We start from the raw sequence: 25698 nt of genomic DNA on the forward strand, positions 1-25698 counted from the left end.
CTACCAATACACCGTGATGCTTGGTTCTGGTTGAGTTCATGTAGTCTTTTGAACTTGTCATGCAGGTAGTCGTCCGCCGGCATGCTTGACAAGTCGCAGGAACATGGGATGAAAGCGGGTTGACGTCGTCGGTGGGGACGACCGTATGGGACAGTTGGCTCGTGCTGAGTCCTCACTTGCATCGTCGACCCAACTCGCAGCTGCCTCACCACTTCCGCTGCTACAGCACGAGCGATCCCGCAGTCCCGGCCTACCGCCCTAAGCAACCCGTTCTATTCGAATCTCGCTGTTTTCTGCTTCTCCAGCTGCTGGCGCCGACCTGGTAGCGTCACGCAGCTTCCCCCTGTCCAGCTGGCCCCTCGACCGGGCAACAGCACCCCCGTGGCCCTCCGCCGAGCTTATGCGCATCGACGCCGGCCGTACACACATTCAGTAATCTACTTCACCACACTGTACACGCTTTTTGAGACTGCGCCGCACGTGTAGCCGCCACAATGGTGTTCCTCGGCATATATCGCGCCATCTACGACTATGAGCCCCAGAGCGACAATGAGATCGCCCTGAACGAGGGCGACATCTTGATGGTGCTGGAGAAGTCGACCATCGACGCCTGGTGGAAAGCAAAGAAGAAGGGGCGCGATGGCGACGAGGAAGAGCCCGAGGGCTTGATCCCGAACAATTACATTGAAGAGGTATGCTGCGCCTCATCCCGATGACAGCCCAATCCGCGTCGCAAACCATGCCCAACGCTGCACCAGGCGTTGTGTGGAATGCTGCAGCATAGAGACTGATGATATGTATAGGCCGCCCCAGTTGCACAAGCCAAAGCCCTCTTCGATTACGACCGCCAGACGGACGAGGAGCTCTCGTTCAAAGAGGACGCCGTCCTAGACGTTTACGATACCACCGACCCGGACTGGACACTGGTGGGAGTCGCAGACGACTATGGCTTTGCGCCCGCGAACTACATCGAGCTCACTGAAGAGGGAGCAGCAGGAGGAGCACCAGCTGCGCCATCTCCCGCGCTGCCTAGTCGCCCGCCCATGCCACCAGCGACCGACTCTTTCGATGACGATCAGCCGCCTACTCCAGACACTCCTCCACAACCGAGTCCCGCTGCGGCTCTGGCTGGCATCATACAGAAGAAGTCGCAAGAGGCAGCACCGCGATCGACTATTTCTCCTCCGCCCAACGTAAGCGCGCCTCCGCGACAGCAACGACGCGTGCAATTTACCCCGGAAGAGTCGGACGAAGAAGTGCCAGCACCCCGTCTTCCCCAGCGACCCGAGTCCGAGGTCTACTCACCGCCGCCTACCCAATACGCACACGCGCGATCCCCATCGCCCCCAGTCAGATCGCCACCGCCCCGAAGCGTCACGTTCGACCAATATGATCCTCCGAGCAGGGACGAGCAGCCCGCGACACCCATGTCGGGGTCGGGATACCATTTGTACAACATCTACGAGTACATTACACAGCCGGGCAAGAATAAGAAAATGCCAATCACCCTGGGTGTCAACATCCCGAAAGGAATGATCATGATTGCACCCGAGAAGTCGCGCGACGGGCCGCAACAGGAATGGAGCGCGGACAAGATGGAATACTACTCGCAAGAAGGCAAACACATCTTCATGGAGCTTAAGCAGCCAAGCAAGAGTGTCGACTTCCACTGTGGTGCTAAAGACACTGCATCGGAGATCATGCTCGCGCTTGGTGAGCTTGCAGGAGCGGCTAAGAGCGCAGGACTCCGCGAAGTACTCGCTGCTGGCTCCGGAAACTCTAATGTGCAGAAGAAGGGAGTTATGCTTTTTGACTTCATGGCACAGGGTGATGACGAAGTTACCGTTGGTCTCGGCGACGAGATCTTAGTCCTCGACGATTCCGCAAGTGACGAGTGGTGGAAAGTCAGGCGGCTGAAGAATGGCAAAGAGGGTGTGGTACCAGCTAATTACGTTGAGGTCACAGAAACCGTCCCCATACACGCTCCCGCAGCTGCCATCGCTCGATCGGGAACCAACGCTGGCCGATCCGTCGTCGAACAGAATAGGCGGGAGGAGGAAGAGCTTGCTCGTCAGGCTGCGAGACGGAAGAAGCCAGAAAGTGAGGCAAGGAACGATCAGGTAGGCCCTGGCCTGCACTTGCCTTCGCGTAACTCTAGTCTTATGCAAACAAACGTTGACCATCGTCGTACTTCACAGAGATCAAGCAAGCGCGAAAGCTCCGCAAAGGACTCGAGTTCAAAGTCCGGCTCCAAACCAAGTCAGTATACAGCAATTTCACTACTTGAGTTCCTTGATCTGTCTACCGAAAAGGGTTCTGCGCCGTTCGTGGGCGCCGAACATCTACCTAGTGGGACAACAGAACACGTATTGTGTACAAGGATGCTGACCAAATTTGTTAGATTCCGCCAAGGTACGCACTTGGACCGACCGATCCGGATCGTTCAAGGTCGAGGCAGAGTTCATTCTCATCAAGGATGGCAAGATCCACCTACACAAAGTCAATGGCGTCAAGATCGCTGTACCTGTCACAAAGATGTCAGTAGAAGACCTCGAGTACGTCGAACGCGTCACAGGCGAGTCTCTAGATGACGACAAACCCCTATCGGATTTGAAGAGGAGGAGCATGCAACAGCCTCGCGGGAAGGACTCAGGTCCAACCGGTATTTCTGTCGAGAAGAAGCCGGAATACGACTGGTTCGACTTCTTCCTCAAGTGTGGTGTCAACCCACAGATCTGCGAACGGTACGCCAGGGCATTCACCAAGGACGAGATGACGGAAGAAAACATTCCAGACATCACTCCTGGGCTTCTACGTACGTTGGGTCTCAAGGAAGGTGACATTCTCCGTGTGACCAAGCACTTGGATGCGCAGTTTGGAAGAGATAAGCGAAGTGTTAGCTTTGCTGAAGAGGGAGGAGAGGGAGCTTCTGGTGGACTGTTCTCAGGTCCAGGAGGTGCACTGAGAAACAACACCCGGAAGGGACGTCCTGCACCACCAGTTGAGACGAACGATGTCGTTGATCCAAAGGCGTTTGAACCGAAGTCCGATGAGGCCGTCAAGAAGCCCACAGACGGGACGTCAGCAGCGACATCTGACAAGACAGCGAATGGGTTTGACGACAATGCGTGGGATGTCAAGCCATCCAAGTCAACAGCTGACAAGACAGCATCTCCACCTGCAGCACAAGCCCCTGCCGCAAAACCACCCCAGCTGACTGGATCCATGAACGATTTGTCTCTTCTAGACATGCCTGCACTCAAGCCTGACGAGATCGCGCAGCCAACGCCTCCTGCTCCAGCACCTCAGCCCGCACAAGCACCTGCTCAACAGCCTCCAGCACCCGCTCAGCAACCGCAGCCAACAGGCGCTACTCCTACCCTTTTCGAGCAGGTTGCAGCTATCAAGGCCCTTACCCAACCTCACAACATGGCCCCGCCGCGCATGCGCCCACAAGCTCCCCAGCAGCAGGGTCCTGGAGGTCTCATCGCTCCACCGCCCCAGCGTTCTTCTTCTGCCCCTCAGAACCCACAACAAAGTGGTTTCGGTCCCCCACCACCCCTACAACCTCAGCTCACAGGATACAACCCCAACCTCATGGGTCAAAACTCTGGACAGGGCCAAGGCATGCAGGGTATGCCACCAATGCAACAGCAAATGACAGGCTTCCCACAGCAAAATGGCGGTTTCGGATTCCAGCAGAACGGCATGATGCCTCAACCTACAGGCTACAACCCCATGTCTCCACCCCAGCAGCAGCCAATGCAGACTGGCTTCGCTCAATACCAACAACAGCAGCCAACTGGCTTCCAGCAGCCCATGCAGACAGGTTTCCAGCAGCAGCAGCCACACTTCACACAAGGCTTCGGGAATGGCAGCCCTTTTGCCGACCCACCACGGGCACCTTTCCAACCACTACAGGCTCAGCCTACGGGGTACAACTCGTTCCAACCATCGCCGCTTAACCCCCAGGCGACTGGCGTCAACCGCTTTCTACCCCCGGCCCTTGCGCCACAGCCGACTGGCTACATGTCGAACCAAAGCCCGCCGCCTGTCCCTCCCATGCCGCCAATGCCCCAGGCGCAGCCTTTGGTGCCCCAGAAGACTGGCCCACCACCGACCATCAAGTTTGGTGTACAGCCCGCAAAGAAGCTAACGCCCCAGCCGACGGGGAGGGCGAACCTTGCCAATGCCAGTAAGTGTTCGACAAAATACCTATGCAAGACCTCTCTAATCGTTGACCAGCACCCCAAAACCCGTTCGGCTTCTAATCTCGCTCATGGTGGTTGTTTGTTCTTTCGTACCCCTTTGCTTACCTATGGGGCATCCACTTAATTACCCTGCTACTGTATATGTACATAAGTTCTACCGTACCTGTTTGTTGTTTGGCGGAGTGGGTTCGCAAGGCTCGATAGCATTCTTCATCAAGCCACATAGCATTTGCGTGCACGTAACACTCCGAATTACCAGCTTCGTTTTGCCCTCATTGCTAGCATCTTGCCCTCTGTAGCCATCTTTTCAAATTGAGTGAACCTCTAGTTCAGATGTGTAGGTGGTACTATCGGTCCGGCAATGGTGTGGTCTAGACTGCGGCTGACATGCGTGGCGTGATGGCTGAGTTGCTCAGAGAGGATTGGCGGGGAGATGCAGTCTCGATGATACGTGAACTTTTGCACGTCAACTAACCTTGGAATACTTCTAACAAGGCATTGCGATAACAGACATTGCACGCGTTACATGTGCAGGACGAATCACCCCTGTTCTCGAGCTGTCGTTCACCCTTGGCGCGAGGCAGATGCGAGACCAAGCCTTTGCCAAGTAAAGCTTAGCCTGACACATCAGGTGGCACGATATCCCTGCGATGCATGTGTGGCTGGCTAGCTAGCAGGCCGATTCGATGTCGTATCCACGCAAAACCGCGCACGCGTCTGTGGCTCTGCTCGACGAGTGATGCCAGACCTTGCACCCACCGCAAAGTACGTGGATAGATCTCGGCCAACTGCATCATCATCGCAGCTTCGCCATAACTCAGCCACGCCTTGAGATCCCCCGCCATCGCGTTGGCATTGTCAAAAAGCATGACAAGCATCTGTGGCGATGACGAAAGCCCACAGCATGTCTCGCGCCCCCGGCTTATTTGCGCCAATAGCCCGGCGCACAGCCGGGCAGCGAATGTGGCTCAGGCTAACTAGCCCAATAGACCGGCCGAGTGATGCGTTGCCCTGTCCGCGTGAGAAGGAGGGCGCGAACGAGCGCGCTGCAGATTAAAGGCGGCGCATCCCCTCCCCAGACTGTAAGAAGGGTCCACTGTATTTCCTCCAGCCGTATACTCACTGTACTTCTGACTCTACTTTGACCGTTGCGCAACGACTTTGACAGGTGACGCGGGATTTCCACAAGTGAGAAATTAAGATTCGGACGGCTCCTCGGCGAAAGCTTGGTTTGGGGATACGAGACTCGGTTGCGCGACTGCTGCTTGCCTGATTCACCATTACCGGCTGCCTTTGTCTTACCTCCATCATCGACGAACGAACGAGCAGTTTGCGAGCGCATTGAATTAAACACGAGCGCGACTCCTGATCCGCACTTCCCATTGTTACGAACATCTCAAAGGCCGTTCTAAATCAACATGTCGAACCAAGGCTACTACCAAGGCGGGCCTCAGCCTCAGTACCCACAACAAAGGTACGCTTCCCACGACCGTCTACAAGGACCGGCGATATCGCGCAAAGCCGCGCGCACGCCCAAATCTCCCTTCGATCGCAAAAGACATTTACGCAGTTAAAGAGTGAACAAGTGCTAACTCCATCACAGCTACGGTCCCCCAGGCGGCGGCTACGGCCAACCCCAACAATACGGCGCTCCACCACCACAACAGCAGATGTACTACGGTCCTCCGCAAGGACAATACCAACAAGCACCCCCGCCACAACCAAAGCAGAAGAAGGACAGAGGATGCTTGGCGGCTTGGTAAGTGGGCACGATATACTCGAGAGTTGAACTGTTGGCTAACGGAAGACTAGTCTGGCGACCCTGTGCTGTTGTTTCGTGTGCGAAGAGGGTTGCGAGTGCTGCGCTGATTGCTGTGAGTGTGCGGCGGAGTGCTGTTAGACGGATAATGGGGGGTTAGCTGGATGGGCCAGACGGGGTGGTGGTCGGCACTGGTATGGAGTTGAAGGTGCGCACGGGGATGTGCGATTGGGTTGTGATGGCATGTGCATGAACTCTTGTTGTTTTCCTTTTGTTGCTGAGTATACCTGACCACTCCTGGTCTTTCTAATCATATTCAATTTACGGCTTGTCTGGTTTGTGGAGGCAGGTCCAATTCGAGCCCGTTTCTTTATGTATGATGCCAGAAGTTGTTTGCGTCTATCACTTTTGATGGAATTATTCTGCATGACGAGGAATAAGTCCAGGATTTTGGTAAGTGCATGTCGTTCGTAGTCATCGGGAGCTCCAGATCTCACTGCTGGTCGAGGTTCGGTGAATACGTGGGACAGCGCAAGCACCTTCCTGTTGAAGATTCTAGTTTCTTGTAGCCACTGCACCCACCTCAAAGTCCCGACATCATGTTCTACCCTCTTTCTCGCCATTCGACAACCTTTCTCCCGATCTATAGCCAGAGACTTACTCTGCGCAAAGGTCTGCGCCCTCCACGAAAAAACACAAGATCGGATCGTATTAGATTGGGTGAACGCCCATGCAAATGAAACAAACGCTGGAACAAACGCTGAAGAAAAAGCTGCAACAAATGCTGATAAATGGAAGAAGATACTTACGCATTCGGTTTTCTCATTCCGTCTGGCTGCAGTCGTACCGTGATGATCGTCTCTTTTCGAAGGGGTGTTTGGCACCAGGGACCTGAGCGCAAAATGGCCAGATGAACCATGCGTCTTCCAATGTCAAACCGGTGTGGTTGATATGCAAGTTCTGCCGGACTTTGGTTGTGAAAGGTCATGTACACTAAATACAGATCTTCGTAGTCAGTGTACATCTCGTAGGCAGTTCATACAAGGACACTTACCGCAAAGTGTTGTGTATCGACTACTAGCAAAGGCCTCGTCCCCCAACATCCCCAACAAACTCTTGAAGAGCGGCTGGCTGCATAAGAAGCCGCCACAATACACCGAACGCCCTCAATAGTGCAGGTAGACCAAAGAGTTGGCGGACCCACTGTACCAGTCGACCTCAATTCCATCACCCTCCTTCTTCTTGACCTGGTCAACGAACCTCTGCTTAGTCTCGTTGAGAGGCTCCCTGGTAGGCACTGTGTGAAACCAAGTGCTAGTAATGATACGTTGGCTCATCTCAGCCATCTTGGTGTGCAGGTTTACTTTCGTAATCCCCGGGAACGTCTGTCGGAGCAGTTTGCGAAAACCGTCCTTGTAGAGACTGTAGTACCCGAATGGCATGTCCACTGAGACGATGAGACGTCTCTGACCGAGTGGGCGGCCCAGGATCCATCGGTCGCATGTGTCCAGATTATCGAATCCGAAGTTGTTCAAGCTGTAGACCATTGCCGATGACTCAACGTACATTTGGCGGCATACTTTAGGGACCGCAAAAGTGGGTTGGACAAAGCTGGACGAAGTATTCGGGCCTTTAGTCAAAGGGTGCGTGACATGCGTGAGCCTGATATCCCATCGTCGAACGCACGAGTAATCATGGATGTCGACTTGATGATATCCAACAGCATACTGCCAGATTTTGTTGCGGATTTCTGCCGGAAGACTGAGAAGCGGAGACTGGATGGAGTTGGCTTTGGCGCTGTTGTGCGTCAGTTTCATAGGAGGTATATTGTGGAGTCGCATCTACATCTTCATCAATTCTGAGCGAGCAGGAATCTCGGCTTTCATCAACCCGTTCAAGTACCTGCGACCAGGCTGTTTGGGCTTGCGGACGGTGGGAGCTTTCTTCTTGACGACCTTTGTGCGTTTCGAGGAGATCGTGTGATCTTTCGGCGCCGCAGAGCGAGCGGACAGTTCAGGTGAGCCCATACTTGAGGCTCAATGTGGTCTTGTTGGGTGTAAAGAGGGTGTGTGGTTGAAGGAGAGCAGACTCAAGAGAGCTTGATAACTGCAAAATCGGAGACGTCCGCATATTGGGCGATGAAATGAACGATGAAAGATGAGACATGTGCGAAGGTTGCTCGAAATGAGTTATCCACTTTGAGACTGGTGAAGCCCGTATGCTGACCGATGTGAGAAGTGATGGTGAGAGGAGCGAAGGCTGCCGGCGTGGGTAGCTAACGCTTATCTAGGAACCTCACGGCAACTCGAAGGTATCTAGCACGGTGATTGAGGGTGAAACAACTACCTAATTTTACATCAGGGAATAATGCGAGTCATGCTGCGTGCGTGTAGTGTCGACATCCTCATCTGCGACCTGTGAGTATAACGGACACCACGACTCTTCGCGCTAAGGTCAATGAGAGACAATTCATCCATCGTGCCGTGAAACTCTCTGCAATAAAGCTCTGGGTACCTAAGCGGGATATTATGCAAGGCTTGGGGTTGGAGAACCATAATTGAGCGGTTGAAAAGACTTTGGTAGAGGCATCTTCAAATGTAGTCTAGCCAGTTCTGTATCAAGATGACGTCAGAGAACTTACTTTCTCTCACCTCCGCACCTGGGCAGAACCCGGCCATGTCCATAAAATACAGTAACGACAAATACGTTGTGCTGTAACCACATCTCATTTGTAACCCCCTTTTGGCAGTCATCGCCGTATCCAATTCTTTCAGACCCCCTGGAGGATATTTGTCCCAGCTACACCGACATTTGTGTACTTAGTAACGACAATCTTCAGGCCACTCTTCTCCCTTTGCAACAATACTTTGGTCCTCTCCTCAAGGTTCTGCTCAATCTCGTCGGCCGACCAACCAACCATTTCGCTAGACATCCGGGCATTCCATAGGTCGACGTAAAGCACTTCAAGGTGTGGGTATAGGTCTGTGAATCTCCAGGACGACTGCTCGAAGTATGCTCGTTCAAAACATATTGGAGTCTTTAGCACCTTGATTTGCCGTAACTGTATGGGGAGGCGGCTTGATGTCCAGATTCTCAGGGCGCTCGTTGACGTGAAGCCGAAGGAGTTCAGGGCGTATGGTAACAAACAAGTCTCGTCGTACATCTGCCTGCAGACAAGCGATAGTAACGGGTACGATCCGGCTTCTTTATCTTTCACAAGCGCCTTGTTCAGTCCCCCATAACAGATTTCCGATCTCAAGATGATACCCGCTGTCAGGCTGGGAACAGCATGATCGCGTATCTGCAGACATGGCTTCTGCAGAACCATGGTGAAGACAATGTTTCGCAGTTCTGCCGGCAAACGAAGGAGTGACGACGCGCTCCTGTTTTTCTCGGCACTTCCGTGAGTTAGTTTGTGTCATCGCGGGCGCATCGTTCGTAGCTCACATAGGGCAGACAGCCAATTTGCTCGTGTCGAGGAGACCATATTTAGTGAGACCCAGCCGTACACGGCTATCGACTGTGTCGCCCTCTTTACAGAGGCGCATAATGGGCGGATGTGGACTCATAACGGGCGTGGTTGTGTCGGAAACCGGGGAGAGGGGTGTACCTAGGTAGAAGCTCCGCAAAGAGGGTACGCCGGACGCTGAGAGTGCTACGGGTTTAGGCGGGTAGCAAGCGACCCATAGATGGGTGTGAGTGTGCGGAAGGCACGCTAACGACACGCTAGGCCTTTACACTCTGGCGTACTTGCTCCGCTCGTATTTGGGTAGCCATTTGCAGTGAAGCCATTGTCCAATACACTCGTAATAGCACAAGATATCGTAAAAGTTTTGGTATGAAGAAGATCCTCCGCCTTCAGCCATTAGCGATTGCGTAAGGTACAGGTGACATATACTAATGTGCCCGATCTTCCAAGGGCGTAGTCGCAGCCGAACTCGTAGGTACCTAACGGTTCCCTACTGCTGGGTCTCATTACCCTAGGTGCTCGATGACTGCCCAGGTGCTACATCAGTGAAGCCTAAAGCGCGTGCGAAGGGTTCAGTCAGCCTTTGCCCAGGTGACCCACACTGGTCCACTGCGCCTGCCTTGAGCTGAAGGCCTGCTCAAGCTTTTACTCGCTCTTTCCCACACTCAACACGTCAACGATACAAGTTCCCAACATCATCATGGTTCGCCGCTCTGTTCGCCTTGCAAAACCCGCAGACCAACCCCAGGTCAAAGTTTTCCATGATCTAGATACCGCCGCGGTCAGCGCCAAAAGCCAGAAACTCGAAGAAGCCGCGCGTGCGCGAAAGAAGCGGCGACTAGAGTATGGCGAGTCCACCTCTTCGGCGGATACCATGATCAGGGACGCTATGGCTGGGTCAGATGATCTTCGAGACGGCCATAAACCCGCCCTCTATCGGGGCAGTCAGCTCAACGCACAACTCTCGGCGGATGATCCTCGCAGTGCGATGTATGTATCCAATTCACGTAGAGCTCCTCTTTAGCTAATGAGATCGCAGCGTGGAACGTAATAGCTTGCAGTCTCCTCTGCTATCTCTCCCAGCAGAAGTCCGTTGCGTCATCTTCGAATATGCTCTTGGTCACCAACACGTACACATCCTCACTGACGACTACGACACGAACATCTCTGTGGATCTTCCCGGTCCAGCTCGTTTCGGTGTGGATCCGCCTCATAGACGCGAGGCGATATCCCTGATACAAGCGCGGCAGTTCCACAACTGCGTCTTTCCAATTGACTGGCAGGCCTACTATCGTACTCAGCCGTACAAATCTCGTCCATATCTTGTGTCTCCTACTATGCGGCATCAGCCGCAGCAGCAGCGATTTGAACACGAACGAGTGATCACCGCGACCAACGGTCGCATGGCGCTATTCCAAGCCGTCTGTCGACAAATCTATCATGAGACTCGGTTCATTCCGTACGAGTTGAACGAATTCTCCTTCCAGGACGAGATGACGATGAAAGATTGGTTCGGCAATAGAGCGGCTGCTCAAAAGCGAGTTATCAATACGGTGTGGTTTGACCAGGAATGGCAGCGCAGTGACGCACTCTTCCCCTGGACATACCAAGGCGCCCTTATTCATATTGGAAAGATCCATGGTGTCAAGAAAGTGTACGTGTCTGTGGCGGCTGTCGAACATTTGTGGTCCACACAAAATCGTGGAAACTTTTCCAAGGCCAGATTCGCGGAAAACGTCCGTTCCCTTTTCAGCAGACGAGACGAACTTCAGGTAGAGTTCGTCAAGTAGATTGGTTTAGTGTGGCGTGGTGTGGTTTCTGTGCACACACCTCATCTATCTGCTTGGCTCAATCTGGGGTTGCATGATAGCAATCTAGAGGCACCTCGCCTGTGCATCCTCAGTTGCCGAGAACAATATAAAGATCTTAGTGCATATTTAAGAAGCGATGCGTGACCAGAGTGCCTTGCTGCATATATTATTCGGGTTGCTAAGTTGCTTCGGATGGGTGTTCACAGAATAGCTTCTCGACTGGACAGCCTAAAATGCATCTCCTACTAGCCCTCTCCGCCCTCGCTGCGACGGCGCAAGCTCATTGCAAGTTCACTACAGTGTATCCAGAAGAGTTGAACTGACTTTTGAAAGACCGCTTCTCCAAGCTCATCCTGAATGGCGTGCCCGAATCGGCAGAATGGACTTCAGTCCGACAAACGAAGAACTACCAAACCAACTCGGGTGTTACGTCCGTCACTAGTCCCGACATGCGCTGTTTCCAGAACCGTCCTGGAACGGGTACTGCCGTTGTCGCTGCTGGTGATAACCTCGGCTTCGTTGCCGAGACATCGATCACGCACTTCGGACCAGTGCAGTTCTATATGGCGAAAGTACCAGATAGTGCGAATGTCAATACGTGGGAGCCGGCGGGGAACGTTTGGTTCAAGGCGGCGAGTATAAGCGCAGTGGGAAGTCCGTTGACAAGTGGGGAGAGCACTTGGCCTGCGTATGGTAAGTCCCCATCTCCCCTGGTTGTGGCTTCTTTCCGTCTTCAGTTGCTAACCCTAGGGCAGGAAAGTCGCAAGTACAGTTCCAGATCCCTAAGAACGTGCCGAGTGGGAAGTATCTTGTTCGTGTAGAGTCCATCGCTCTCCACCAAGCTCAGTCAGTCGGCGGCGCGCAGATGTATTTGTCTTGTGCGCAGGTCGAAATTACCGGCGGTGGTAATGGACAACCCGGGCCTCTGGTTGCGTTCCCTGGAGCATACAACGCAAACGATCCTGGCCTGAGGTGGTCGTACTATCCGATCGCTACGAGCTACACTGCGCCTGGACCTGCTGTGTGGAAAGGCAACTGAGTTGCTCCAGAACTGATGCAAACGATGGGTTGCGCCGGCGATGTCGATGCGGAAGGTGTGAGAACATGTGTTGTGGGATCCTCCCTTTCGGCAATATCTTTCCCCCATGAGTGGCCTTCTGCCTGAACCTCTTCTTTCCCCGAGCCTTTTGAGATTGTCATGCTGCCGTACATTCTTTTCATACCAGATATCGCTCCTGTCTCCGCTTCTCTGCCTCCTCTTTCTTAGCCAGCACAAAGGCAACCTCAGACCCAATAGCAACTACAACTGTTGCTGCAATGCCAATGCCAGTTCCAATAGCCGCAAAGCCCAGAATGGTAAAACACGTGAACCCTGTGAAGATGGTGAGGTACATGACACGAAAGAAAAGTAGGAAGAGGCCGTCGGGTCTGCGCTTCATCGCGTGTGAGTGAGACAATTTTCGATGCCTCAGGGCGTTCAAGATATGATACTTCTGAGGTGCTGCTATTTTGATCGTCTCGAGGCTGGGCTTCCGTTTTGGGATACGAGGTGATGTTTGATGCTGATCTTAGCTGGGCAGCACGGCCATTGAATTGTGGGGATGCGATTCCGCGCCAACCGAGCGATTGTGAACACGAAGGGAATAGCATCGTACCACAACGATCAAGTTGTTGATAACGCCCTATGACGAGGTGAAGCGCAGTCATCGCGGGGGCGTCAAAGCCACGTGACATGGCGTTCAGCAGCTTGCAGTGGCCGCGTCAGCTTGTCGACAATTGGCCCACGAGGGCGTGTCCTCATGCCAATACTAGGCCAGATGAGCGTGCCATCCTACTACCTATCTGTTTATAGCAGTGGCTATGCAGGCGAGGGGCCCGTTCTTGGAAGAACAGACATGATGAAAAGACCCCTGAGGATTTCAGACCGGCCATGGACAGTGAGGGTACAATGCGTTGAACAGTGCGAATTGAATCGGAGATGAGGTTTCAATGCTTACGGCATGAGAATTGAGAAGCTTAGTTGCTTCAGACAACTGCTCACGGATGTCGGTTTGCTGGAAGACATTGCGGCGGGCACAAGCGCGTTCGCTGACGTAATCGCTCTCCGAATTCGCCAGCAACCTTAACAGGTTCACAGGCTGTAGGGCGCATACACTAGAGGGTATGCCAGATGCATGACGATGGGCATCATAACTGTTATGGCTCGTGAAAGACACGAGAAACTTTGTGATCGCAAGAAGATGCCGTGATTAAGCAGCCGGCACTTTGAGATCGCGTCTCTGCACGTGTCGACGCGTTTGTCTTGGCGCGCGTGAAGCCGCTCGGTCGCCACTGGTTCACTCGCACATTGCACAGCACACGAGCACCACAACACTACTCAGCCATGTGCAATTACTTCTTCAATGTTTAGAAATCCTAGAGAAAACCGCTCTTTGCCCGAATCGTCCCGATTAACACCCTCTACCGGCCGGGCTCCATCGCCACCCCGCTCATCGTCTCGAGTAGCAGACATGGCCGCCAAAACCGCAACGAAGAAGGCTGCGCCCAAGCCGAGCACGAAAGCACCCCCTCCGAAGAAAACTAGCGTTCAGACCACCTTGACGCCAGCCGACTTTGCTAAGAAGTCGCCTGCTGGCAATGGCAAGAAGCAGAAGCCGGCTGGCACACCGAACGGCAACATCATGGCATTCTTCAAGAAAGCCGAGGAGATCAACAGCCGCATATTCCTACAAGAACGAGGGTCGAATCCAACGATAGTGCTCGACGGCGACGAGGACGACGTGGGCTGGAGCGACGAGAAGAGCAATGGCGTCATGACTACAGACAACAGCGATGAGCGGTACAACGAGAATGGTGGGAGCAACAAGAGGCGCAAAGTCAGCGAAGAGGCGGTAGCGCCTGTGCCGGCCTGTTCACCACCCCCGCCGGCTGATGTTGAGAGCAATGCCCTGGATGCATTGGCAGCCGACGTTTCTAAGCAAGCGCCCAAACTGCGGAAGAAGTCTGGACCCTTTGTGGACGACTCAGACTCCGAAGACGACGAAGTGGAAATGCCTGCTACAACTCCAGGTATGACCATACGAAGCCATAATGAGGAATCGCCAATGACTAAACCAACCGAGGACCTGTTACCCCCGGATAGTGCCGAACACTCCAAATCCCACGATACCACACCCATCAAGTCCGAATCGACATCTCAACACGGCGGCGAAGAGTTGGAGGAATACGAAGATCTGGAAGACGACGATCTGCTCGAAGGCGAAGAATACGATGAAAGGCGATGGATGAAGGAACAACAGAAGCTCGAGATGGAAGAGGCAGGCTTTGAGGGCGACCCGGACGATTTCGACGCGCCACCTCTATTCCCTGAAAGCGATGATACCGAAGTCAAACACGAAGAGCCACGTACCAATGATATACCTTCCTGTCCGATATGCGGCAACAATCTTCCAGGCCTGTCAGAACAAGACGTATCCGTACACGTCAATGCGTGCCTAGACGGCAATCCACTCCCTTTACCTGTAGTGAAGTCTGAGGAGGAGAGCAAGCCGACCATGACGAGTAAAGCGAAAGTTTTCAAAAAGCCGGACAGGCCAGCTAAACCTGGCCAAGCCAACCCCTTTCAGCTTGCGAAGCCCAGCGCTCAGCCAAGTTCAGCCTTTTCAAAGCTTATGGCCGGCCATGCTGAGGATGCTGCTTGGGCATCAGCTGCAGCCGAGAACAACAAGTCTCGCGGCAAGCCCGCATACCAGCGCACCTGTCCGTTCTACAAGATCATGCCTGGCTTGTTCATCGCTGTTGACGCATTCCGCTATGGAGCCGTCAAAGGTCAAAACGCCTACTTCCTGAGTCATTTCCACAGCGATCACTATATCGGACTTACCTCCTCATGGAAACATGGACCGATTTACTGTAGCAAAGTCACTGGCAACTTGGTACGACAGCAGCTTCGTGTGGACCCCAAGTGGGTGGTGGATTTGGATTTCGAAAAGAAAACCGAGGTACCAGGAACGGAAGGCGTCCATGTCACGATGATCTCCGCAAACCATTGCCCTGGTAGCTCCCTATTCCTGTTCGAGAAGGAGCTCAGCAAGGGCAAGAACCCGAAACTACAACGCGTACTACACTGTGGAGACTTCCGTGCGTGCCAAGCGCATATCGAACACCCGCTATTGCGCCCAGACGTATTGGATGCTGTGAGTGGAAAGAACCGGCAGCAGAAGCTAGACGCTTGCTATCTTGACACCACCTACCTAAATCCCAAATACGCTTTTCCACCTCAAAAGCAAGTCATCCAAGCTTGCGCGGACATGTGCGTAAGCCTTAGCAAAGTCCGCGCGGACGATGCGGATGGATGGGAGCGAATGAAGCGAGACCGCGCGGGTCAAGGCATGGTCAAGTTCGTTCGGAAAGACTCTAATACCGACGCTACCGGCGAGTCCAAAAGCTCTGAACGAGGCCGACTTCTCGTTGTGGTAGGCACATACAGCATCGGCAAAGAGCGCATTTGTACTGGAATTGCAAAGGCCCTGGGAAGCAAGATCTTCGCGCCTGCCAACAAACAGCGCATCTGCAAAGCGCTTGAGGACCCTGAACTGGATGCACTACTTACGACAGATCCTCGGGCAGCTCAAGTACACATGACGCCGTTGTTTGAGATCCGCGCGGAGACATTGGACGACTACTTGCGCGATTATGCCGACACTTTTACGCGCGTTGTCGGCTTTAGACCCTCAGGCTGGAACTATCGTCCACCAAAGGGTCGCTTTACCGAGTCACCCCAAGTACAAACCGTCTTGCATTCCGACAATTGGAGAAGTACCTTCTCTATGAAAGAACTGACGCCGCAAGCCGGGAGTGGAAGTCGGGCAAGCTGCTTCGGTGTGCCGTACAGTGAGCATAGCAGCTTCAGAGAGCTGACTATGTTTTGCTGCGCTTTGCGCATCGACAAGATCATCCCGACAGTCAACGTAGGCAGCGCAAAGAGCAGAGAGAAGATGAAGGCCTGGTGCGACCGATGGGCGGCGGACAAGAAAAAGAACGGGCTGTTTAAACTGGGTGAAGACGGAGAGGGTTGGTCATAGTGAGATTTGATTGGCATGCGCATTGCAATAGTGGGCCCAAGTCTATGATTTGGTAGCGATTCTACCAACCTTGGCTCCACGCCAATGCCAATGATCTTTCAACATGACTCAGTCTCACTACATATTGATGTTGGTTCTCTAGCATCTACTCGACACATTCATCTACGTTATCCCCAAGTTCGCTTCCGCCATGTCGTCAATCATCCGCCTCCTCGTCATTTCCGATACTCACTCCACCTGGCCCTACACCCCAGACTGCCCTGCACCTCCATGCGACATCCTCATCCACTGTGGTGATCTCACCCAAGTCGGCGGTCTTCCCGCATACAAAAAGGCTATGCAAGACATTCAGACCGTCGACGCAGAGCTCAAACTCGTCATCGCCGGCAACCATGACCTCGATCTCGATGAAGAGTGGGTGCGCAAGAACGCTGAAGATGGAGAAGAGGAAGAAGATATGGAGGACAGTAGGAAATGTGTCAGTTTCATGGAGTCGCACGAGAAAGAGGGTGTATACTACCTGGAAGAGGGTAGACATGAGTTCAAGCTGAAGGATGGGAGAAGCTTCAGTGTCTGGGCGAGTCCGTATACGCCAGAGTTTAACGGTTATGCATTTGCGTACGGAAAAGACGAAGATCGATTCAGCAACATACCCGAAGATATCGATATCTTGATGACGCATGGACCGCCTTCATTCACTGATGAAATCGGCTACGGTCTCGGTGTCAATGTGAAAGGAGAGAGCTGCGGATGCAAACTGCTAGGCGATGCAGTAAAGAGGGTGAAATCAAGGCTGCACTGTTTCGGGCATGTGCACGAAGGGAGAGGTGCTGTGAAGATGCAGTGGTCTGAGATGGGAAATGGGAATGAAAGAGTGAAGGTACTGCCAGATGACGGGAAAGTCCTTAGCATCAGTAAAGAACAAGGAGGGACGAATTCCGTGCTAGTGAACGCGGCGGTATGTGGTGAAACAAAAGGCTGGACTATCGACCTCGACATATAAAATTCCCACCGGCTTCCACCATACCCGAACAACCCTGCCACCGCAACCCACACCAAGATGTATCAATCAATGGCCAGCCCCTACTCAGACAGTACCAGCGCACACGAGACTCACGGACCCGCCGACCGCCTCGAGCATCTCGTACACACCTACGGAGTCGACCTTGTTCGCCACTCCCCAATCTTCAAACTTCAAAGGCGATTCGGACTTCCAGGCGCAGCTCTTCTTGTATGCCTTGCCCTCATCATGTCGGTCTACGTCGACGCAACATTCGGCTACGGCGTATACTCCTACGGCCTCCTGGGCAGCAAAGCAGCCGATAATGTCATGGTCATTCTGTTGCTCGTGGTGGTCGCTTTTCTGTGGGTGATGGCTCGCATCTTCTGGGTAACGAAGTCGGAAAGGGAAGTTTCGAGACTAAGGAGGCATTCGTACATGTTGGGTAGGCAGCATGTTGCGAGGAGAGATGAGGGCGCGGATGAAGCGGTGATTGTCGTGGAGAGACAGGATACGGTTTGAGTTCCCCATGTGCTGTGTCAGATGTCACTTATAGCCATGCCATCTTTCAGCGGTATGGACTTTGTGTGGAATCGAGTTGAGATTTTAATACTTTTCATTGACTACCTTTGCATGTGTACCAGGGTATACAAGCCACCTCACCATCCGCGCACCATTCATGGAGTTACTCTGAGACATGATCGAAGTTCTCAGCAGCTTCGCTCTTCCATTGCCGTTCACTCATCGCCACCTGACTGTCCTTCAGGATATTTGAGCCAGTATCGTTCTAGTGCAACTTTGAACGAAGGCGGGTGCAATTTGACTGTTTTCGCAAGATTTCTCGGAAACTCGTCAAGATCTAACTCTTCGGATGTGTAACCCGCTTCTTCGTTGTTGATTGACTTCCAGAAGGACTCCGCCCTGTACAGATACTCAATCTCAAGTGTCTCGACGTGAAGATTGCGCACGGACTCCAACGCGGAGCGGTATTCCCAATCTGGCGGGCTCTCGAATGATATGCACCGAGCCTGCTGCCCATAGCATTGTAGAAATGAGTACAAATTCTCGGCATTCATCCTAGTATTCCTCACAGTCAATTTGTCGAGAGCAGGCGTGTCGGAAGGCGAAGGAAGCGGGATGATCGGCCGAGGATTGATGAATTCGCCATGTTCGCTATGATCGACCACCAACGAGCGAAGGCGGGGGAAGAGACTTCTCGTGATCGACAGTCTGGCCTATCAAGCTGTTAGCACGAATAACATAATGTCTTAGAACCGCGTTACCAAAGCATAGCATGGGAGATACATACTAGTAATAAGTTAGCAAGATATCTTGAGAGCTATTCGTGGCGGCTACTTTACCCTTCTTTCTATATGATGGCGTTTGGTAGTAGGGGCAGTACATGTCTTTTAGAACAAGCGTTTCTACCTTTCGACTGGCTTTAGCGAAGATTACATAGGGAATGTTGGTGATGAACGCGTGATGTTCATCGAGATCGACGGCCAGAGTCATCGTGCGAACTGTGATCTTCGATGCTACCATGGCATGAATGAGGATTTGAAGGCCAAGATGAGCTATATTACCAGCATTCCTCATATCCTCTTCTTCGCGGTAGCGTGAGATATTTCGAAACTTCTGGAATAGGTTATGATATCGCCCGGGTCGGGTACGAGGCTGGTGGTAGAATCCGATATGGTCGATGTTCCCGAAGCAGAACAAAGTCTGGGCTAAGACCTCTTGGAGGGCCCTCATCCCGGCCTCCTGGATGATATTCATAGAGGTGCAGGCTCTAGCAAGACGTGGAGGCGATGCGGAAGTAGGAATGCCACTACCCGTCATTGGAGATCCGTAGCCCTTCTGCTTCCAGATGCGGGGGTACCAAGAGTCTTCAGCCAATTTGATTTGAAGTAGATCTGAGTAAGAGTCTTGGCGTAGTTGATCCCACTCTGCCTGCTCCATCCGCATCGTATATGCCCCATGATCGAGTGGGTACCCCGGGGGCACTTCAGCGCAGGCTATGATAAGTTTTGTAACCCAAGGAGCCAGATGCTCGCACGTAGACGCCGCGGTAAGGTTGGATATACTTTGAGGCGATCTCAGATCGAATATTGTTTCGCCCAGGTAAGCTCCGAAAGCCTTCCATGAACAATTACGGAAGCAACGGCTAGTGAGGCGAAATGCGAGCGAACACGCTTGCTCCTCTTCCTTGGCGTATCGATAGACAACAGATCCACTGTCTTCGTCTTCGGTAACTGGCGGTACAGCATGCTTCGCAACTTCCAGCAGTATGCACTCTAGTAACTCGGCGGGCAGCTTCTCGATGGGCGAAGGATCTGCCAAGGGCAGAGTCGCTGGAACCATTGGTATTGTGCTTGTCGTGTTGCTTGTGGGGTTTAGACGGTCGAACTTGGTTTCAAGAATAGAAGGCTGAATGTCAGGGCAGGTGAGAGAAATAAGCGGGTCGACTAGGCATCCGCGCTAGGATCCGTGAGAAACCCCGGAAATGAAAGAACGCGAAGACCCTGAAGTCACAATCGAGATTGCATCATTCTGCACTTCAGGGCTATTTCCGATTGATGAAAGATCTTAGTGGATACTTGAAGAAATCGATTATCACTCCAGAGACAAACTTCACGTAACACTTACCTCAGCTACCGTCGCGCTCACTTCGACAACCGCTACCGCCGGCTCTTTCTCCTTCTTTAGTTTATCTTGTATAGCCTGATAATTCCGGCTCATGGCATTCCTCGTAAACTCCTCACCCGTCACCATTGGATACTTCTTCAGTGGGCCCTGGATCTTGGCGTCTTTGCATGGCTGATTGAAAAAGGCGATGCTGTAGCGCTCGCCGTAGAAGTCGTCAGGTTCACATGGAGCCTTGACACGATGAAAGGTCGACTTGAAGCGGTCATCTGACCACGACATAAGGAGGTCACCGACGTTGCAGACTGTGGAGCATGAGTAGAGGTTTCAGGTCGACAGAGCGCATCAACATACCGATTGCGTTCTTGTCTGCGTCCGGCTCAACCTTGGTCCACGCATCCCCGTACCCGAACGAAGTTGATACTTCCCGCCCCGGACAGATCTCAAGACCAGACTGCCCTGCCTTTTGGAACAGCAAAGTCAAGAAATCCCAGTCGGCGTGTGCGCCCGCTCGATGATGTACCTCTCCTGTTGGATTCGGTACCTGCGGAGTCTCGAAATAATGCAGTAATCGGCAGACAGTCTGAGACTCTGGTCGGCTGACATCGTGAGCTTTGACGAAGTAATCTTCCTCGAAGTTCAACCCCCGCGCGAAGCACCTCATGAGCCTCTCACTGACTGCCTGTACTCTGTGCATGAACTCCAAAGCCTCCGCTCGGAACCCCGGAAGGGTCTGGTCACTCAGCCATCGACCTATCCAAAGATCAGCACGGCCAAACGCATAAGACGAAAGAAGTCAGCTCACCATTCATGCCTTCGCCGAATTGCATCTGATAAGACTCTTTGCGGTCGACTGCACCAGTAGATGGCCGGATTTGAGCATTCTTCTCCCATCCGGCGTTGTGTTGAGGGGAGAATGGCACTTGCGATTTCACGGGATCAGGCTGATTGAAGAAACGCGCTGACTGATTGAAGATGCCGTCGACAGCGTCGCGTGTTATGCCGTGGTCCACGATGCAGAAGAAGCCGTGGTTCTCTGCAGCATCGACAAGTTCCTGTGTAATCACATCGATGCGCGCATCGAAGTCGCGGAGGGAGATTGTCGGCACAGAGCGATCAACATACTTCGTCGGTGCCATAATGAGAGGGCTGATATTCGAGCTAATTGACGTTGGTGAGTTTGATATATGACCGTAGTGTCTTGAGGGCAAGCTGTACCTATTCTTATGTTCGGTCATCTTTGCTTCTACGCATGTAGTGTCGCAATATGCGTTCAGGCGTGCCAAAGCCGACGCGGCCAGGGCGGCCGCTCACATCGGCCGTCATCACCAACACGTGTGTCGTGCTGCTTAGATAGGCACCCGCAGCCTGCGAGACGGAAGTCGCGGTCGAGATGAAGTGGGGCCGAGGCCAGATTGTGGAAGGTTCCGCGTTGTCGGCCGCACCCTGTTCATCTTCCTTCCCCACCGCAACTGCGCGCCGATAGCCAACTGATAGCCAACGCGCCTTGCCAATCACCGGGAACGCGATGCTGAGAAGGACACTCTCATTGCATCGAGATGTCCTCGATCGCGATACCTAGTTCACGACCGACACGGTCAACCTTACCATGGACGACAGCAGCACCTCGAAAGGGCCGAGACCCCGTCTGACATGTACAGAGTGCTATAGAAGGAAGATCAAATGTGATAAGAGTGTGCCTTGCAGCACATGCATTCGAAGGTCAGCTCCTCCGTTTCCATGGCAGTCTAGTATCCGCGAGTCTTCGACAAAGACTGAGCCTGCGCGACTGTGGATTGCTTTTCGCTGGGAACCCAGAGCTTCTTGGTACTGCGCAAGCTGCCCGGACCATCTCATGCTAAGTAAAGCAGGGGATATGCAAGCTTCTGTACGAGAGAAGACGCGGCTGTGACATCCTCAGTACCACCACCACCCGCCTACCAAGCTCAAGGTGCAGCGACAGCACCTAACGATCTAGTGCGCGCTCTACTCGACCGCGTAAGTCAGCTTGAAGCCAAGCTACAGGAGCAATGTGATATGGCCTCAAGCGAAGCACCCTTACCTCTGGAAATCTCTGATACACCAGCGAGTCCAGTTCATAATGCAGCGACCACTTCACCTCTTGACAATAACGCGTCACAATCTGCGGACACTGATGATGCAGCTACCGTGTTGGAGTTTCTAGCATGGGGCCGTAAGAAAGACATCGACTATGGGACATCACCAGAGCAGAACAGCGGGCCACGGCGACTGAGTATCAGGGATGAGGATGAAGCGGTTACGTCCAGTATGCTATATGAAACCAGCAAAGATGCACAGCTTGACGTACTTGAAGCGCTTCTTCCGAACAAGACTCATATCGTCCAGCTTGTGGAGTACCACAGTACCACCATCTTATGGTACCACGGGTCTTACTCCTCAGCCATATTCAAAGAAGACCTGAATATCTTTCTTGGAGACTACGAAGGCGACGTCCGGCACCAAGGCTTGAATCTGCAATGGCTTAGTTTACTATTCGCCATCGTAACAGGCAGTATTACATGTGCGCCGCCATCTGTATATCAGTCTTGGGGTTTCTCATCAGAAGAGAGGAAGGTCTTGTCACAAAGATGGTACGAAGCGACTGTGACGTGTCTCGAAATCGCTGGCTACATCGAGGCTCATACCATCTACTCTGTTCAAGCCATCGCGACGTTGACCATTGCGGCTCATATACTTGGCAAGTCGAGCAGTCAGTCGATACTGCTCGCCTCAGCTGGTCGTATTGCCCAGAGTCTTGGGTTGCACCGACTTGGACCAGACAGCTCGGCCTCTGCCACCTCGAAGGAGCAGCTACGCCAGCGTGAAGCCGGTCGACGAGTCTTCAATCAGCTTTGCACGCAAGATTGGTTCCAGATTCCGTTCTCCGAGTCATATTCGCTCAATCCTCGCTTCTTTACTACCGCAAAGCCGCTGAACTGCAATGACGACGACATGGTACCGCATCCATTGAGCATACCCACCCAAGCGAGCTATTGCAACTATCGCTATGACATTGCAGCGCTTATGCCGCAACTCCTAGATGCGATGACAGGCTGTAACACGCTTTTCACGAAGTATGAACAGGTCCTTCATTACGACGAGAAGATGCGCAAGCTTGCGACTGCATATATACCTACATTTCTATCAACGAATGCGCCGGTGGCGACCGATTGGCCTATCTATGTTGGCTGGGCTAGACGCTCGCTGGCTATATGTGCTTCACACAAGATCATCATGATACATCGAAAATTCATCGGTCTCTCCTTCACCAATTCCGCGTTTTCATTCACTCGGCGTACCTGTATCGCGGCATCAAAGACCATATTGAAAGAGGCACTATCAGGCAGCGATGAGCAGGGCCCAATACTATGGATCGAGCAAGCCTTTTCAGTCGCAGCAGGTATCATTCTCAGTCTCGATACCCTTCATCGGTCGGCCAGTGACAGAGAGTTTGACGAACATACCAGGCTTGTCGCTGATGCAATCGGATACTTGAGTAGATTCGAACATAGCAAGATTGCCTCGCGCGGCGTGCGGTTGCTGTCGGGACTGCAGCGCGAGCTCCAGTGTGGAGGCGTGAACAACAAGAAGCGTGCACGACCTGCGGAAAATGGTGGAATATCGTCATCATCTGGCAAGCGAGCCCGTAGATTCAACGTGGAGACCTTTATCAGCGACGTAGCCCAAGACTTGCAGGTAACAACTCCTACGTCTTCATCGACGGAGGATGTTCCTATAAGCGTAGGAGATACTTCATGGAACTCTTTCATGAACTTGCTACCACCACAAACAGGATTTGGAGGGCAAAGTCTATTTGATGACTTGCTCTCATTTCAGTTTTAAGCTCATATATACTTTAACGACATGTGGTTTCGCGCACCTACATCGCTCCTTTTCCTTATATCTGCCACTGACTTCTTTGCTTTCTGTATGATCGTCTCCTCATCAATGCGCAACAACTTGCCGTTACTGACAAGCAACTGACCATCTACAAGAACTGTATCGACATCGGCACCAGAGGAATGGATCAGCACTGTGACAGGATCAATGCCACCGGAAGTCTGCTCGTTTGGATCCCAGGGAGCACAAGATACGCCTTTTGGCTCAACAACGACGATATCCGCTTTCTTCCCAACCTCCAGGCTCCCAATATCATCTTCCAGTCCTAGCGCTCTTGCGCCGTTGATCGTCGCGAACTCCAAGACGTCGTACGCGCTGAGGACCCCGGCATTTTGCCTGACACCGCCGTGTAGAATGGACGCTAGATGCATCTCCCGAAACATGTCGTACGTATTATTACACGGTGCACCATCGGTCCCCAGAGCTACATTCACACCGCTGGCCACCATGTCTGGTATTGGTGCCACACCAGACCCAAGCTTGAGGTTACTTGTGGGGTTGTGCGAGACAGTACTTTTACTTTCGCGCAAGATATCGAAATCTCCAGCTGCTGCATCCGGATGTACGCAGTGGGCGAATACTGACTTCGGGCCCGTCAAGTGCGTATCTCGGCAGAATTCGAAAGGGCTGCGTTGGTAATACTGTCGGTAGATGGGTAGGTCTTTAGGAGCTTCTGCGCAATGCATAGTGAGACCGATGTCGTGTGCTCGCGCTGCTTCGCCGATCGTGGCATGGACCGCCATTTGTGAGCCTCGAGGTGTGCCCGCTGCAAACCACATGTGTAGACGGTTGTCGGAAGAGCCATGATACTTCTTGTGCGCTGATAGCGCAACTTCTACAGACATTGAGTCTACGTCCCGATCTCTGGCATCTTTCATGTTGAGATCTGAGTTTGTCTCGCCGACTTTTATCAATTTGCCCTAGCAGCTAAGTTAGCTCATCTCATTGATAGTGCTTCGAAGAACCCACTAAGCACGCACGAATGCCAGTTTCTTCTACTGCTCTGACGACGTTCTCAAGGCCGCTCCTATGCGTAAGCATAGCCTCAAGAAAACATGTCGTTCCCGTCTTCAACATCTCCGCAATCGTCAGCATCGAGGCTACATATCCATCGTCTTCGGCGTAGTTGGCCTCCAATGGCCAGATTGCATCACATAACCAGTTGTGCAATGGGAGATCTTCGGCTAGTCCACGGAGCAGTGATTGCGCAAGATGGGCGTGTGTGTTGACCAAGCCCGGTATGATGATCTTGTTCTTGCAGTCGACGATATCAAGATCTCTGTCCTCGTTTTGGTTGACTTGATCGATGAGATCAGATGTCTTTCCGAGTGCTGTGATGCGGCCGTTTTCAACGAGGATTGCGCCATCGAGTATGATCTCCCGACTCTTATTGACAGTGACGATGGTCGCATTCGTCAAGAGGCGCAGCGGCGTTTGACTTGATCTTGCCATGTTCTTTCGAGGTGGTGCTGATACCGCTGGCTAAGATCTACAAGGATTTAGGTGCGACGTTGGAGGGTTTTGTGAAGGTGTAGGTTCAAGTTTCTAGGATATCTCATCCGTCCCTAATTTCGTCAATGAACTTGGGAATCTAGGCGAATGATTACTTCACGCGATTACTCTCAACATCCTATTTGCATGGTCGCGACTTCCCACAGGCGTGCGCTGACAGTCTCCTCCGCCGCTCTCCGCTTTCGCGCCTTCGCTAACATGACAGGGGGCGGCCGACGCTAGCGATATCTTCCCTCTTATCTAACTCACGTACTCTGTCACCCGTCGCACATCTCACGGCATACGCAC

General features: G+C 52.8%; 8 protein-coding genes across 8 annotated transcripts; 4 read left to right on the plus strand and 4 right to left on the minus strand.

Moving 5' to 3' along the window:
• Window positions 1-494: 494 nt before the first annotated feature.
• On the plus strand, window positions 495-4271 carry J4E88_004158 (uncharacterized protein; the record flags this gene model as incomplete). The annotated part of the gene is made up of 5 exons (XM_049397805.1): window positions 495-692; window positions 804-2120; window positions 2199-2349; window positions 2402-4195; window positions 4246-4271. 5 exons carry the CDS (start codon window positions 495-497, stop codon window positions 4269-4271), a joined length of 3486 nt encoding a protein of 1161 aa, XP_049256250.1.
• Window positions 4272-7136: 2865 nt separating this feature from the next.
• J4E88_004159 (uncharacterized protein) lies at window positions 7137-7997 on the minus strand (the record flags this gene model as incomplete). The annotated part of the gene is made up of 2 exons (XM_049397806.1): window positions 7137-7506; window positions 7816-7997. The coding sequence occupies 2 exons, from the start codon at window positions 7995-7997 to the stop codon at window positions 7137-7139; spliced, it is 552 nt and encodes a 183-aa protein (XP_049256251.1).
• A 2142-nt stretch (window positions 7998-10139) lies between these two features.
• J4E88_004160 (uncharacterized protein) lies at window positions 10140-11229 on the plus strand (the record flags this gene model as incomplete). The annotated part of the gene is made up of 2 exons (XM_049397807.1): window positions 10140-10429; window positions 10479-11229. The coding sequence occupies 2 exons, from the start codon at window positions 10140-10142 to the stop codon at window positions 11227-11229; spliced, it is 1041 nt and encodes a 346-aa protein (XP_049256252.1).
• A 157-nt stretch (window positions 11230-11386) lies between these two features.
• On the plus strand, window positions 11387-12289 carry J4E88_004161 (uncharacterized protein; the record flags this gene model as incomplete). Its single annotated transcript, XM_049397808.1, has 3 exons — window positions 11387-11390; window positions 11584-11943; window positions 12006-12289. 3 exons carry the CDS (start codon window positions 11387-11389, stop codon window positions 12287-12289), a joined length of 648 nt encoding a protein of 215 aa, XP_049256253.1.
• A 178-nt stretch (window positions 12290-12467) lies between these two features.
• On the minus strand, window positions 12468-12689 carry J4E88_004162 (uncharacterized protein; the record flags this gene model as incomplete). The annotated part of the gene is made up of 1 exon (XM_049397809.1): window positions 12468-12689. One exon carries the CDS (start codon window positions 12687-12689, stop codon window positions 12468-12470), a length of 222 nt encoding a protein of 73 aa, XP_049256254.1.
• A 1071-nt stretch (window positions 12690-13760) lies between these two features.
• On the plus strand, window positions 13761-17337 carry J4E88_004163 (uncharacterized protein; the record flags this gene model as incomplete). Its single annotated transcript, XM_049397810.1, has 2 exons — window positions 13761-16220; window positions 16477-17337. 2 exons carry the CDS (start codon window positions 13761-13763, stop codon window positions 17335-17337), a joined length of 3321 nt encoding a protein of 1106 aa, XP_049256255.1.
• Window positions 17338-18507: 1170 nt separating this feature from the next.
• Window positions 18508-21116, minus strand: J4E88_004164 (uncharacterized protein; the record flags this gene model as incomplete). The annotated part of the gene is made up of 5 exons (XM_049397811.1): window positions 18508-18569; window positions 19569-19812; window positions 19981-20282; window positions 20332-20730; window positions 20783-21116. 5 exons carry the CDS (start codon window positions 21114-21116, stop codon window positions 18508-18510), a joined length of 1341 nt encoding a protein of 446 aa, XP_049256256.1.
• Window positions 21117-23843: 2727 nt separating this feature from the next.
• Window positions 23844-25350, minus strand: J4E88_004165 (uncharacterized protein; the record flags this gene model as incomplete). Its single annotated transcript, XM_049397812.1, has 2 exons — window positions 23844-24818; window positions 24868-25350. The coding sequence occupies 2 exons, from the start codon at window positions 25348-25350 to the stop codon at window positions 23844-23846; spliced, it is 1458 nt and encodes a 485-aa protein (XP_049256257.1).
• Between the last annotated feature and the right edge of the window lie 348 nt (window positions 25351-25698).

This window comes from Alternaria novae-zelandiae, assembly GCF_023758075.1.
Source record: "Alternaria novae-zelandiae strain BMP 2774 chromosome Unknown scaffold_7, whole genome shotgun sequence".
NCBI classification, from domain to species: domain Eukaryota; kingdom Fungi; phylum Ascomycota; class Dothideomycetes; order Pleosporales; family Pleosporaceae; genus Alternaria; species Alternaria novae-zelandiae.